This window comes from Caretta caretta, chromosome 14 (genome assembly GCF_965140235.1).
Source record: "Caretta caretta isolate rCarCar2 chromosome 14, rCarCar1.hap1, whole genome shotgun sequence".
Taxonomy (NCBI): Eukaryota; Metazoa; Chordata; order Testudines; family Cheloniidae; genus Caretta; species Caretta caretta.
This window is the reverse complement of record NC_134219.1, coordinates 13524430-13539775: the sequence shown is the minus strand read 5'-3', so window position 1 is coordinate 13539775 and position 15346 is coordinate 13524430. Positions and strand designations below refer to the sequence as shown.

At 46.1% G+C, this 15346-nt stretch overlaps 1 protein-coding gene across 13 annotated transcripts in view; it reads left to right on the top strand.

Moving 5' to 3' along the window:
- CACNA1G (calcium voltage-gated channel subunit alpha1 G) overlaps positions 1-15346 on the top strand; it is a 285359-nt gene that overhangs the window by 157764 nt on the left and 112249 nt on the right. For all 13 annotated transcript variants that reach the window (XM_075119254.1, XM_048817865.2, XM_075119253.1 and 10 more), the window contains exons 8-9: positions 1565-2366; positions 5412-5776. In XM_075119254.1, the coding sequence (XP_074975355.1) occupies positions 1565-2366; positions 5412-5776 (1167 nt within the window). The remainder of the gene's footprint in view (positions 1-1564; positions 2367-5411; positions 5777-15346) is intronic.

The following is a 15346-nucleotide window of genomic DNA, read 5'->3' as shown; positions in this document are numbered from 1 at the left end:
GCTGATGCTCTTGAGTAACAATATCCCCATAAATCCTGTTAACAAAGATTTCACAAGCCACCCACACGCTGCCAGAAGAAAAAGCCTCCTATCAAAAGGGCTCAGTGCTTTCATTCTAATGCAGTTAATTGTGATAATTACAAGCAGTGTCTGCTGAGACATAAAACAAAATACAAAATACAAAACAAAACCCCAAAGAGGACCTCGGATATTAAAAAAAAAAAAAAAAAAAGCAAACTCTTAGTCAAAATAAACTTTCCCTCCTCTTTGATATATGACGTCACCCGTGGAGACCTGGCGTGGGAGGCCCCACAGTGGAGATTCTGAGAGGCTGTCTCCTGCGTGCCCCTCAAGGCAGACAGGACAGGGGGCCGCCCACCCTGTGAGTGAGTCAGGGTGTGATGTCTACTCTTTGCTGAAATATTAGCCCTTGCCTATGGTGTATCAGTGTCAGATGTGTCCAGCGCTCCTACACTTTCACACACACACCCACATCCATGGCCCTCTCACCCCCACTTTTTGTGTCCTTCTGCTGGCTGCCACCACCACCTCCTCACCGAGCACAAGGTGCTTCTATCCTCACCTTTAAGCTCCTCCTCTGCATGGCCCTGCTTTACCTTGTGAAAGTCATTTCTTCTTGTGTGTCCACCCGACCATTTGCTCCGTCAATGACGCCAACCTCCATCGCCTGCTTTTCCCACAAGCACCGTCACACTGTCTCCTGTCCTCTCCCTTATGTTGGGGGAAAACGTCCCGCAACAGATTTCACAAAGCTGCCACTTCATCTTCTTTCAGATCCCTGCTTAAAACCCATCTCTGCTGTGATGCCTGCAAACCACCGTGATCTGTCTTTGGCTAAACTAGTGACCATGTGCGATTCCTGAGATCACCCTTACAACTAACACACACATACACACATTTATTCACCTGTCCGCAATATCCTACCTTATCCTTTGAGCAACCTGGGGCAGAGACAAGCTGTGTTATTTGTTTGTTCAGTGTCTAGAAGAGCTGTGCGAACAACTGATTGCTTGGTTCAGTGGCCAAACAAAAAAAAAAAAAGGGCGGGGGACAGACATTATTCTAGTTGACCCAGAACAAAACTTTTCAATTTTTGGAGAGAAATGTAAATGTCAAAAAAAATGTTTTGCATCAAGGAAACCCATTTGGTTCAACTCAAAATGAAATCTTTTGTTCAAAGGGTTTTAACTTTTTTTTTTCCAAAATAAAATTGAAGCATAATTGAAATGCAAAGTCATTTTGAATAGAAAAATCTAAATGTTTTGTTTCAACTATTTTTTCCAGCCAAAACCGTTTAGCAAATTCGGCACAACTTTGCAAAATATTTTGGTAGACCCAAATGTGCATTTATTTATTTTTTGGTGGGGGGAAAAAAAACCTTTTGTCTGAAAAGTGTTGGCCAGCTCTACTGACTAGAACGATAGGTTCTGATCCCTGTTTGGGGTCCTTTTGTTTCCATTGTGGTAGCAGCTATCAAAAGTCATTACACACATACCCTGCCACCCTCTCTCTTGGGCTGATGGCATCTTCTGTTCTCCTTTAGGTGGGCTCCTTCTTCATGATCAACCTGTGCTTAGTGGTCATCGCCACCCAGTTCTCTGAGACAAAGCAGCGAGAGAGCCAGCTGATGAAGGAGCAGCGGGTCCGCTACCTATCCAATGCCAGCACGCTGGCCAGTTTTTCGGAGCCGGGTAGCTGCTATGATGAACTTCTCAAATATCTGGTTTACATTGCCCGTAAGGCCAGCAAACAGGTGGTCAAAGGCTATAGAGAGGCAGGGTTCAAACTGGGTCTCCTCTCCAGCCCGAGGAATAAGAGTGGGGCCGAGAGGCAGCCGTGCAAACATCGGCAGAGGAAAAGGTCATCAGTGCACCATCTGATTCACCATCACCACCACCACCACCACCACTACCACCTGGGAAATGGGAACTTGCGGGCACCACGCGCCAGCCCTGAAATCAGCGATGTGGAAACCAGCTCACTCCACAATGGCACCAACAGGCTCATGCTCCCTCCCGCAACATCTAATCCCCATTCTGCCCCCAATGCTGCTGCAGAGTCCGTGCACAGCATCTATCATGCAGATTGCCACTTTGAGCCTGTCCGTTGCAGGTCATCCCTCCTTCAGCCTGGCTTGAGTTTACCAAGCCCAGAGGTGCTCCCCAAGAATGTGGTTGGCAACAAGGTCTATCCCACCGTACACCCAAGCACCTCCCATGAGATGCTGAAAGAGAAAAATGTAGCAGATTCTACAGTGAACCCTGGGGCCAGCACGCTAACCAACCTTAATATCCCTCCTGGGCCGTACAGCACCATGCACAAGCTCCTGGAGACCCAGAGTACTGGTGAGTGCTGGAGCTGGGGGTCAGCCTTTGGTTGCATTCCAGAAATAAGACCTAAGTCCCAATTTTTTTTTTCTTTCCACTGAATCTTTCCAGGATTCTTTTCAGTCCGCAGTACAGGTACAGGAGCTGGCTTTCCAGGTAAGGCCAAGTCAGAATCTTCCCGCCTGCAAAATGCATCCTGAGTTCAGATCCTGAGTGGAAGTCTCTGTTTCCCAGCTTTGCACCAGCAAACACCTAGGGCAATGGACTATCAGGAAATCTGTGTTTTTCGTAAGAGTTTGTCTCGCCTAGCTCTTCTCCCCAGTCCCACTGACCACCTCAAATCATCGCATTTCCTAATCAGACTAGAGCTGGGCCCAAGCCACAAAGTGCAGATCTGGATCTCAACTTGCCCAAAGCGCAGGGGTGTTCTGGCCCATCTGTAGGCAGAACACTGCCCTCAGTGCTGGCTGTACTGCCCACTCTTTGATGTTTGGTTTGGGTTTGGAGAGCTGCCTCTCTAGGTGCTTATATTGCTCCCCATTACTGTAGTATCTGAGTGCCTCACAGATTGGAAAGAATTTATCCCCATAATGCACCCATGAGTACGGTTATCCCCATTGTACAGAGAGGGAACTGAGGCTCAGAGAGATTCTGGGCCTGATTTTCAGAGGTTCTGATCACCTACAACTCTAAGTCAAGGCAATGACAACTGCGGGGCTCAGCAAGTTTGAAAATCAGGTCCCAAGGGACTTGCTCAGAATCTCGCCAGAAGTCTGTGGTAGAGCCAGGAACTGAACCGAGGTCTCCTGAATCCCAGTCTAAGACCTTCTCTGTACGACATTACTTCCCCCTTTACACTCTGCGGTTTGGGAACATAGCCAAACCTTGTTCAAACTCTCTCAGCCTCTGGGGTCTGGAAGTCCTTCTAGTAGAAGCTTTCTGGCAAGTCCGCTTTCTGGCAAGTCCACTTTCTGTCCCAGTAAAACAAAAAAACCCAAAACCAATGGCCTTTCGCTCTGTTTTAACCTTTCCAGTTCGCCCTCCTGACTGGAACCTTGTGTGTGAAGTGGACAAGGTTTTCCAGTCATTCCAGAACCCCACAAGTTATTTGAGTTGGGCTCTGAAAATGGGCAAAGGTTTTGAGGTGGGGGTGGGAGAGCTTGGTTTTTATTTCACCTAACCTGGATGGTGATACTGTGGCTGCATCAGGCATGAGCATGCAGACGTCCTGTTCCTCTTGCAGGCAGCTATGATAGAAGCATATCCTGCCTGTACAGTCAAGTGAAGGAACCATCTGTCAGCTGGGAGCTGCCATTGTGAGGAACGATTTGAGAATCATATGTTTAGGGGGAAGCTAGTAATTCTGAAGTATCAGCAAACAGCAGGAGTATGAAAGTCACTCGCTGGCTCCTGCACTGTCTCTAATTACAACACCTAACGCTCCAGGTTCTGGAGGAGCTGATTGCTTTCTGTTAGCCCTAATAGCCAAAGGTATAATGAGGTGGTAAGGATCCCTTGGCTGGTGAAAATGTCTCACTGTGGGCAGCAGAAAACCACTTAGTATATAAAGGGAAGATCCTTGGAGTATAATGTTTCTGCATGACCCTCTTTAACCTGCTTGGGACGTGCAGTACAAGGGTTGGGGGAATCTAAGCAACTGGGGTTTATAAGAGAATAATTCCTGAAATTGGGAGATGCTTAGAACAGGCATCGGGCCTTGTTATTTATTTGTTAGCTGTAATGCCCGCTATGTGCTTTCTAAACACTTCTAAAGGACAGATCCTGATCTGTGGATCCTGCCCCCACAGACCAAGGATAAGAAAAGGAGAGTGGGTATAGCTGAGCAAATAACTGATTTTTTTGGTTCCCTGGCAATTCTGAAAAATCAATATGAAATTTCATTGCGGGTCAAATCAAAAACAAAATATTTCAACAGTTCTGGTGAATCAAAATGTTTCTTTAAAAGTTTTCTTTTATTTTGTGTCAAATTAAATGTTTCATTCTCCCCACAATGAAATGTTTCGTTTCAATGCCATGCCCAGTTTGGGCTTTTTTTTCAATAAATGTGAAGAAAATTTCAAAATGAAAAGACCAAAGGTTTCAACATTTTCGGAATTTTTGTTGTTTATTGAAACAAACAGGCGAAACTGACACGAATTCATGAAATGTTCTGGTGTCACTGATTTTCACATTTTTTGGCTGACAGATGTGGTCCAGCTCCAATTGTGGGTGGAACTGGGAATAAATAATATTGTTAGTGAGAAAGCAGAGTGGCGCTAGGATCTTGGAGAGGGGAGTGAGGAAGCTGAACAGCCCCTGAGGTCTAAAAGAGAAGCTCTGAGCTTTTATGGATGTGTAAGGTGATAGCTTGTCCCCAGCCCACAAAGGACCCCTTGCCACACCCAGAGTCTCTTTTCCAGGCAGTTTTATTTCTCAAATATAGGCAAAAACCTCACAAACACAGCTCCTCCATCCAGCCTGGGCTATAGCTCCCAGGGGAGTTTTCCCTTTGCCTCTCTCAATTCCTCCTGCTTTAGGGCCTATGGCAGGATTCTCCTGTGCTCTGTTCACTGAGCACGGCCTCCCAGGGCGCTCTCTCTGGAAACTCTTTCCCTCCCGCAGGTTCCCACTACAGCAACCACTCCCAGGGAACTTCCTACTGCTCCTGCTCCCACTACCCAGGTCTCCTGTCTGACCCGTTTCCCTAGTCTCAGGGAGCATGCAGTGAAAGCTCTCTCTGCCCCTTTTGGGACTGACTCTCAGGCCTGACTCACCTTCTCTGATAGCCCAGCTGGTGATCAGCTGACTAGCCACAGCTGCCCTGGCCTTTTCCCTCTTAAAGGGCCAGTGCTGAGACAGGGAGCAAGAATATAATTTCTCTCTGGCCTTCATGCAGACTTAGGGACCAACCAGACTCCTGTCAGCCTGTACAAGGAGGATCTAGACAGAGAGCGTCACATGGTAATAAAATGAATGTGGAGTTCCTGTCATTTGAACCCTTAGCTTCCCTGACCCAGCATGCAGGGAACAGACTCCTCTTACCTCAGCTTATTTGTGTTTTAGGTGCCTGTCAAAGTTCTTGCAAAATTTCCAGCCAGTGTGTGAAACTGGACAGTGGTTCCTGCAACCCAGACAGCTGCCCCTACTGCATCAAGACTCTGGCTCGTGACCTGGAGCTCACGGACAATGAGACGGCGGACTCGGACAGCGAGGGGGTGTATGAATTCACTCAAGACGTCCACTACAGCGACCAGAGGGACCCTCAGCGAGGGAAAACCAAGGGAAGGAAAACCAGCCAAATCCTAGCTTTCTGGAAAGTGGTGTGCGAGACATTCCGGAAGATCGTGGACAGCAAGTACTTTGGCCGGGGGATCATGATTGCCATTCTGATCAACACCCTCAGCATGGGGATCGAGTACCACGAGCAGGTGAGCAGAGCCCATTCTGTGTTGTACAGAGGCTAGCTAGACGCTCCCTGGAGGGAGAGGGCTCAGCATGGAGACTTCATTAGCACAGTCTTCTCCTGCTCTCGTAGCCTTGTGGGGGAGATTTATTTATTTATTTTTTTTACCATGAGCCGCGTGATTAACCTTGACCCCTGCTTAGTTGCTTGCCAGGCCTGGCTATGTTTTTACCAATTGCTGTTCAATGGCTCTTCCTTTTTGCGGTAGCGAGTGTTGGAGCCCTGGTTTGGTGAGGGGTATAGGGAGCCTTTTGCCTCTGTGTTGCTGGTTTTGAATTCAGCCCAGGCTGGTGGACATAAAAGTTGACCCCATGTGATGGCTGTTTGCGGGCCTACGTGAAATGAAGCTGATGGGAATTAGGCCATGTCCCAGTGAGCAGGTGTCCTCATAAAAAACCCCAAACCACTCCCCAAACCGGCACACAATAATGCTCTTTTTGGCTGTCTCAGTAAGAGGCTGTGTATTTCATGGGCCACGGAAGCTGAGCTACCTCCTATCCTTAGTGGTGGCGCCTCCCAGGCAGACCCGTTGGCAGGACAGTATGGAAAATCTCAGTCTTCAGCTGCTTCTGCTGTAACTGGACTGTGCCTGCAGAGAGAACTCCGGGGCCTGTTGATCTGGCACCATTCATGGGTTCTTATCACGTTAGATCTGGTACACGCAAGTACACACATTGTCTCAATCTAATGCTTACTCCTAAACCTCGGCACTGATCAGGCCTGGTAGTGTTCCATTCTCATGGTGAATCTCCGCTTTGCGGGTAACTTCCACCCAAGCATTGTAGCCCTGCAAGTCAGTGGCAGCTCCTGCTATAGAAAACCTCCCTAGGACATTCGGAACCGTTCGGACGGAAAGGGCGGGAGGTTTGTGGCCTGACTCTCAATTACTGTCAATGTAAAGGGGCCTTACTGAAAGTGAGCAACAGGCCCTTGGATTTTGGGGTTTTAGTTCTCTTGCAGCATGCTCCAGCTTCCCTATTTTAGATCATGACTTCGGCTCTTCCTCAGACCAATAGTGATGATGGATCTGTACCACAGGATCTCACAGCAGTTTGGTGGCCTCAACCAACCTTCCTGGAGGATACATCACAAAAAACCCAGGGATGAGCCCAAGTCATAAAGTTCCAGTGCAGATGTACCCAAAAATCTGGAGTGCTTGGATCTAGGGCTTTGGATCAGGCTCATCCCAACTAGTACCCCTTGCTGGCAATCTCAACCAAGAGGCCAAAGGCTGAGCTAACCCGAGGTGCTCCCATGGGCCGGGCCGTGCGCTGATGCTTGCATTGCTTGCACTGTTTCTGTCCAGGGAACGAGCAGAGAGCCTCAGTTTTAGGCCAGCGCAGCAATCCCAGCAATGTTGCCCATGGCCAACAGACTTTGGGGTTCACGCAGCAAGGGTCAGCACCACTGCAGGCATGAAAGAAGGTTTTATTCCCACTCCCCTAGAGAGGTCGGCTCACAATGAATGCTCCTGTTTCTCCAATGGATGCTGTGGCAACTGTCCTGTGAATCCAAAGTAGACTAATTTCGGAGTCTCTAACCTATTGTCTCATACACCCTAGTCCCTGAAGGCAAGAGGCTTCCTGTCCATGATACACATATCTAGTCCCCATAGCTAGTCTTTAAGAGGAGAAGATGCTGCCATGTTCTTCTCCTCTGGTACACTGAGGTCCCAGCTTTCAAAGGGATCTCCACTCAGTCTCTGTTTTTTCACCCCAAGTGATGTAGCTGCAAACAATTTAATGCATAGTTCGGGCGGTGCACATAGACATCTAAGCACCTGATATCGCCTCTTCTGAAAATTGGGCCCTGACTATATTACCCAGGGGCTTGTGCGCACAGACCTGACTGTTGGGTTATTGTGGGTGAGCTCTGTGTTGACTTTTGGTAGAAGAGCTTAGGTGGCTCTGTGCTTACGCCCAGTAAAACCCTTGTTACACCAAGTCTCTCATTAGACGAGTCGCTGGAGGAATGTACGGTAGCCAACAGACCTCCACTGATACAGGACTGAGAGAGATGTTCTGATAGCAAGGCCCTTTCCATTTGTTCCTCTAACCAGTGATGCACAGGAAGTTTCCAGGACATCAGAACTGGGTAGAACAATTCCTGTCCTATGGCCAGTGTTTTCTGGGAACTCCCCTGCACTTTGAGCTTTTGTTGTTTACTTTTCTCTTTTTCTGACATGTTTCTTATTTGTATAGTCACTTGCAGTTGGATGCAAAGGCATTTCTTCCACTGTTTATAGCTCCCCGTGTCAGCACGGTAGTTGCGAACTGAGCAGACATAATTCCAGATTCCAGTGTCCTCCTGTGGTATTAACGCATCAGTGACTAAACATTAGGAAGACTCCGACCCACTCAGTGTGCTAAATGTGTCTCTTCAAACCAGCACATTCTTTCTGAACTCCTTAATACAATATGGCTGGCTAACCTTTGTTTTCAGTATGTATTTAATGGAAATGCACTCTGCAGTCCTACAGGTAGGATTAGTCTCATGCTGTTTCACCTTCAATTGGTGAGCTTACTGGAATATTTCTGTACCGCTGGGAGAGAAAATGTCTGATGGTATTGGAGACTCATCATTCTTTCATTATTATCTGGGGACTGTTTCTGAAGAACCTGGGGGGCAAAATAAAGAAGAGGATGGAAAGTTCATATTTCCCATTTTGATAGATGAACATAAGAACGGCCATACTGGGTCAGACCAATGGTCCATCTAGCCCAGTATCCTGTCTTCTGACAGTGGCCAATGCCAGGTGCTTCAGAGGAAATGGACAACAGGTAATCATCAAGTGATCCATCCCCTGTTGCCCATTCCCAGCTTCTGGCAAACAGAGGCTAGGGACCCCATCCCTGCCCATCCTGGCTAATAGCCATTGATGGACCTATAGTCAATGAACTTATCTAGTTGTTTTTTGAACCCCATTATAGTCTTGGCCTTCACAACATCCTCTGGCAAGGAGTTCTACAGGTTGACTGTGTGTTGTGTGAAGAAATACTTCCTTTTGTTTGTTTCAAACCTGCTGCCTATTAATTTCATTTGGTGACCCTTAGTTCTTGTGTTAGGAGAAGGAGTAAATTACACTACCTTATTTACCCTTTCTCCACACCAGTCATGATTTTATAGACCTCTATCATATCCCCCCTTAGTTATCTCTTTTTCAAGCTGAAAAATCCCAGTCTTATTAATCTCTCCACATATGGCAGCTATCCCATACCCTAATCATTTTTGTTGCCCTTTTTAGAACCTTTTGCAATTAAAGGTAAAGACAGAAATGTCGTCTATATATAAATCTATTATTTTGGTCTTATTCCATTGGAAACCGCTAAGGGCTGATTCACCAAGTTTGGTGCCCATGATAAGTTGCACCTTTAAAATTTGCCCATGCAAGTGCAGTTTTTGTGTGTGCGACAGGATGCCTTCACAAATTTGTCACCCTCCTCTGGAACATTTCTCTCTCTAAAGCTCTTCCAGTACCTTGAATGTGCAGTTTTATTTTTAGTGCTGCTGGAGATGCTGCTTAATCCAAACAATAGATCCCTGGCCCTGGGGAAAGGAAGATCCTAGGAAAGCTACTTCTGCTAGAGTAGCACGTGAGAAGCTCCTGTAGACTCATCCTCATTGAAACTATGTTGGACCAAAAGCAGCATGGAAATGCCATGTACTCTGAGACTGTATTCAAGCAAGTCCACCACTGCTCTTACACATGTTTAGAGGAATCATAGAATAGAATATCAGGGTTGGAAGGGACCTCAGGAGGTCATCTAGTCCAACCCCCTGCTCAAAGAAGGACTAATCCCCAATTAAATCATCCCAGCCAGGGCTTTGTCAAGCCTGACCTTAAAAACTTCTAAGGAAGGAGATTCTACCGCCTCCCTAGGTAACGCATTCCAGTGTTTCACCACCCTCCTAGTGAAAAAGTTTTTCCTAATATCCAACCTAAATCTCCCCCACTGCAACTTGAGACCATTACTCCTTGTCCTGTCCTCTTCTACCACTGAGAATAGTCTAGAACCATCCTCTCTGGAACCACCTCTCAGGTAGTTGAAAGCAGCTATCAAATCCCCCCTCATTCTTCTCTTCTGCAGACTAAACAATCCCAGTTCCCTCAGCCTCTCCTCATAACTCATGTGTTCCAGACCCCTAATCATTTTTGTTGCCCTCCGCTGGACTCTCTCCAATTTATCCACATCCTTCTTGTAGTGTGGGGCCCAAAACTGGACACAGTACTCCAGATGAGGCCTCACCAATGTCAAATAGAGGGGGATGATCACGTCCCTCGATCTGCTTGCTATGCCCCTACTTATACATCCCAAAATGCCATTGGCCTTCTTGGCAACAAGGGCACACTGCTGACTCATATCCAGCTTCTCATCCACTGTCACCCCTAGGTCCTTTTCTGCAGAACTGCTGCCTAGCCATTCGGTCCCTAGTCTGTAGCTGTGCATTGGGTTCTTCCGTCCTAAGTGCAGGACCCTGCACTTATCCTTATTGAACCTCATCAGATTTCTTTTGGCCCAATCCTCCAATTTGTCTAGGTCCCTCTGTATCCTATCCCTGCCCTCCAGCGTATCTACCACTCCTCCCAGTTTAGTATCATCCGCAAATTTGCTGAGAGTGCAATCCACACCATCCTCCAGATCATTTATGAAGATATTGAACAAAACCGGCCCCAGGACCGATCCCTGGGGCACTCCACTTGACATCGGCTGCCAACTAGACATGGAGTCATTGATCACTACCCATTGAGCCCGACAATCTAGCCAACTTTCTACCCACCTTATAGTGCATTCATCCAGCCCATACTTCTTTAACTTGCTGACAAGAATACTGTGGGAGACCGTGTCAAAAGCTTTGCTAAAGTCAAGAAACAATACATCCACTGCTTTCCCTTCATCCACAGAACGAGTAATCTCATCATAGAAGGCGATTAGATTAGTCAGGCATGATCCTTCCCTTGGTGAATCCATGCTGACTGTTCCTGATCACTTTCCTCTCATGTAAGTGCTTCAGGATTGATTCTTTGAGGACCTGCTCCATGATTTTTCCGGGGACTGAGGTGAGGCTGACTGGCCTGTAGTTCCCAGGATCCTCCTTCTTCCCTTTTTTAAAGATTGGCACTACATTAGCCTTTTTCCAGTCATCCGGGGCCTTCCCCCGTTCGCCACGAGTTTTCAAAGATAATGGCCAATGGCTCTACAATCACAGCCGCCAACTCATTTAGCACTCTCTGATGCAACTCGTCCGGCCCCATGGACTTGTGCACGTCCAGTTTTTCTAAATAGTCCCGAACCACCTCTTTCTCCACAGAGGGCTGGCCATCTATTCCCCATGTTGTGATGCCCAGCACAGCAGTCTGGGAGCTGACCTTGTTCGTGAAGACAGAGGCAAAAAAGCATTGAGTACATTAGCTTTTTCCACATCCTCTGTCACTAGGTTGCCTCCCTCATTCATTCATGAAGTGCAGGCATCATCCGGGGAGGGTTACCAGTTTGTTCCTTCCCGTATCTGCCCCATCCCTCCTTCCTTTTATCTGCCATTAAAAACAATTGACATTGCCAGCACCAGTGTTGTGACTCTGAGGAGCTACCACTGTCAAAGGACACCACAGGGGAGCATGAACAGCCCTATGGGCTCTGAGACAATGTTGAAAACACCATAGGCTGGTAGGTGGGGCCCAAAGGATTATGAGGGGAAAGAGGTGGTAAATTATGGGTAATGAGATGAAGTTGGTAGGTAAGGGAGGGACCCCAGGGGCTGTGAGTGGAAGATTCTTTAGATGGCTTTTTGAAACTACTTCTGTTCCCATTTCCTTTCTTCTAGGCACTTGGTATGAATAGTGAATCATGTTTTTATTAGTTCATCCGATTAAAGTGGTGGCAGAGAGCAAAGAGGTGTTTTTCTGTAAACTCAGGAGGCTTATACGCGGCAGTTTCCTAATCTGACAGTTATGAGACTGGGAATTAGGGCAGAGAAATGCTGGCCCAGGTCTTTCTGCAGAGATTATAAACAGTGAAACTTGTGATTTTTCTTTTACAAAGTGAGATTTACAGCCTTCGCCTGAAAGTGCAAGTGATCGACCTCACCAAATTTATCTTCATTGGCTGATTGTTTGAAAAGAAATGAGGGGGCTTTAAGAGTACTTGACTTTGAGTTTCTATATTAAGATCTCTTGCTTATTTAATGAATATTTATGGCATGGGCTTTTCACACATCCAGTCCTGAGTGAGCCAGGCTATATTAGGCTAAATTCTCTCAGGACATATTTTATGGTGCCGGGTCAAAAGAATGGCACTTAGAGGAGGGGGGAATAGACACACTAATTACCAGGATTACTAGAGAGAAAGGAGGGCCCAGGGGTTAGGGCACTGGTTTGGGACTTGAAAGATCCTGTTCTGCCTCAGAAATCCCAAGCAACCTTCAGCAAGTAAGTTACAAAGGGTGCATTGACATTTGAGCTGGTCTGTGTGATTCCCAGCTTGTGCAGACACACCCGTGCTAGCTGTGCCCACGGGTACGGCTAACCCGAGCCACCACCTGCAGGGACGTGGCTATTTTTAGGCACTAGCACAAGCAGAGCTAGTGTGGATATGTCTACGGGAACTGGGAAACATACCTCAGATGTAGATGTACCCATAGTCTCTCGGTGCTTCACTTCCCTATCGGTAAAATGGGGATATTCCATTACTGAGCTGCTTTAAAAATCTGTTTTGCTGAATGAGTTTTAAAATGCATTAGAAAATTTTCCCAGTGTAGACAGGCCCTTAGACTGTCACTCACCAACTTGCATTTCCCCGCTGCATATTACCTCTGAATTTGTACCCCACATCTCAGAGAGTGAATAGGAATCTAAGCTAGTATCATTTGAAGGTCAGGGGACCAGAAAAGAGGAGAATTTCAAGGAAACCAACATGAGGATGTAATTTAAAGTGGCCTGCTTTAAAGTGCTTTTAATTTAAAGTGGCCTATTTTAACTCATGCTGTCAGACAGCTCCACAGCCTCTAAATTATAACTAAGGCTCCCTTACACTCTGGGTGGTAGGTGGGGTAAGGAACAATAGGGAGTCAAGCTGAGATTAAGGGAACCAAGTCACTGTGCACATTTAATGCACCACAGAACAGAGAAAGGAGGCCAGGAGTTCTAAACACAATGCCCCCCCATTTGCTAACCACTTCAATGGACCTTGTAAGTTTAGCTAGTGCTGTGGGAGGTGGGTGTTACATTTTTTAAAATATGTTAGTGTTTTGTGCTTAAGAACCTAGGCTTTCAGTTCTGTCATTTTCTGAAATGACCCATCTGAGTGATTCACTGATTTCCCCTCCCCCCCCGCAACTATTTCACATCAAATCACACTTCAGCTCAGCCACTTGGAGTTCCTGCCGCTGCACTGGCATGAGGGTCAGATTAGGACCTGGATGTTTTTAACTATGTGCATATTTCCTTTTTAAAGAAGGTCCCATTCCCCAGCCGCCCTCAGGACTATAGCTATGGTTCTTGAATACTAGCTACAGTGTGAAAGTACTGGATAGAGTATGAAGAAATTAAAGCGTGTTTAAGATCACATAACCACTGTCCAGCGGCTGCGCTGGGCAGGCTTGGGACCTTTTCCAGGTTGCTGAGTATTCTAATATGACTGGTAAATTGATTGTTTTTCCACGGAGCAGTCCAACACCTGTAATGGAAAGGAAACAGAGCTGTATAGAAAGTGGCAATGAACACGTCAAAGCTCTGCACCTGTAGGAACTTTAAAGAATGAATGAGTTTATAGAAAGCCTTTACGGCCTGAGGCCCTCAAACCTAAGTAGTATATGTATTCGCATGCCAGTGAATGTATTCAGCAGCAGTACTGGATAGGGGTGCATTTCAATACTGGAAATATTCAATACAGTACTGGATAGGGGTGCGTTTCAGCCAGCAGTAGGCATGCAACGTAGCATCTGTTTTAATGTATTCTGCTCGTTGTATTTTTATTATTTATTTGGTAGCCATATTGTACTAGAACTGCATGAAATTTTTTGGCCAAAACCTTTTTTTTTTTTTTTTTTTTTGGTCAAAAAATGCAAATTCAGGTCAACCAAACCATTTCCTGAATTCATGTCAAACTTCCTTAATTATTTCATTGGGGAAAAAACAACATTTTGGTGGGGGGAAAGTCAGAAAGTTTCCATTCAACATTTGGAAATAAAACCTTTCAATTCGCAATGACCTTTAGTTTTGAAATTGAATTTGATTTTATTAAGTTAAAAAACCTGGAAACTGAAACATTTCAACCCGAAAATAATTTTTCCCAATTTTTCTGGTATGGCCAGTGAATTGAAAAATCAATTATTTGCACAGCTGTCCACTGTACAGTCCCTTCCCAAAGAATTTACAGTCTAAATAGACACGTAGGAAGGGAAACTGAGGTTCAGGGAAGTGAAATGACTTACTGGCTGTCACACACTAGATCAGTGGCACAGCTGGGACTAAAACGCTGGTCTCGTACCTCCTAAGCCAGCACTGCAGCCACTGGACCATACTGCCTCTTGGCTGTAGATATGTACATGTACTGGTGTATGTGTGGGTGTGTTGTATTTAGGTAACAGTAGATACCTGTTTGGTATGTGACTGTGTATTCAGCCATCAGTAAGCACGTTTGATAAAGGAATCATACAGTGTGTGTAAGTATTCAGCTAGCAATTTGTGTTTAGGATTATATGTGTCTATTCAGCATACAGTATGTGTATATTCTGCGTGGGCATGAGGACATGTGTCTGCGTATCCATGTAATGTGACCAACACTTGGGTATATATATGTATGTGTCCCACACTTCATTTTCTCATCTCTGTAACTTAAGTAGATGTCGGATTGCTGGGTGACAGCAAAAAAGGGAAGGCTTTTTTTCAGGGAGGATCCTGACAAATCACTAGATTGTCAAGATGAGAGGCAGTTAAAGCTGCATTTGCTCTTTCTCCTGTTTGTTAAGCTTGTTAGTGTTCCAGCCAACATTAAAATCAGAAATCTCAGCAAAACGGTCTTTCAAGAAGCTAACCTGCTCCATGGAAGGAAAGGGCTGTCAGTTACCTGCAGCCGCAGCATGATGTACCATTCAGTCCTTACCAGGTTCACTTAGTGCGGAGGAACAGAAATGCCGGTTGCTCAGTGGGATGAATGGGACTTGTGACCACTTAAGGACTTGCTGGCTATTCCTCATGGGGAAATTTGACCATCTCACTGAGGAGCTGAATAACCTTCAGCTCTCTAGACTCATGTTAACAGTTCAGTGCACTAAGGGAACTATAAGTGCTGAATGCCTAGGATCACACACCAAATATTTACAGTGCATCAGCACTGTATATCAACCTGGTTAAAGAGAATCTGCACCACTGCAATCACAATGAGGCTTTCACATATCAAATCAGGATATGTAATGTATGATCCTCTACCTCCCTGAGGGACAAGACCCCTGATTTGAAAAGAGGAACCCTGATATGCTGGGAATAAATCAATCTGAAGGTCCAGTGATCACAGACTGAGCTTAGAGAACCATTGGG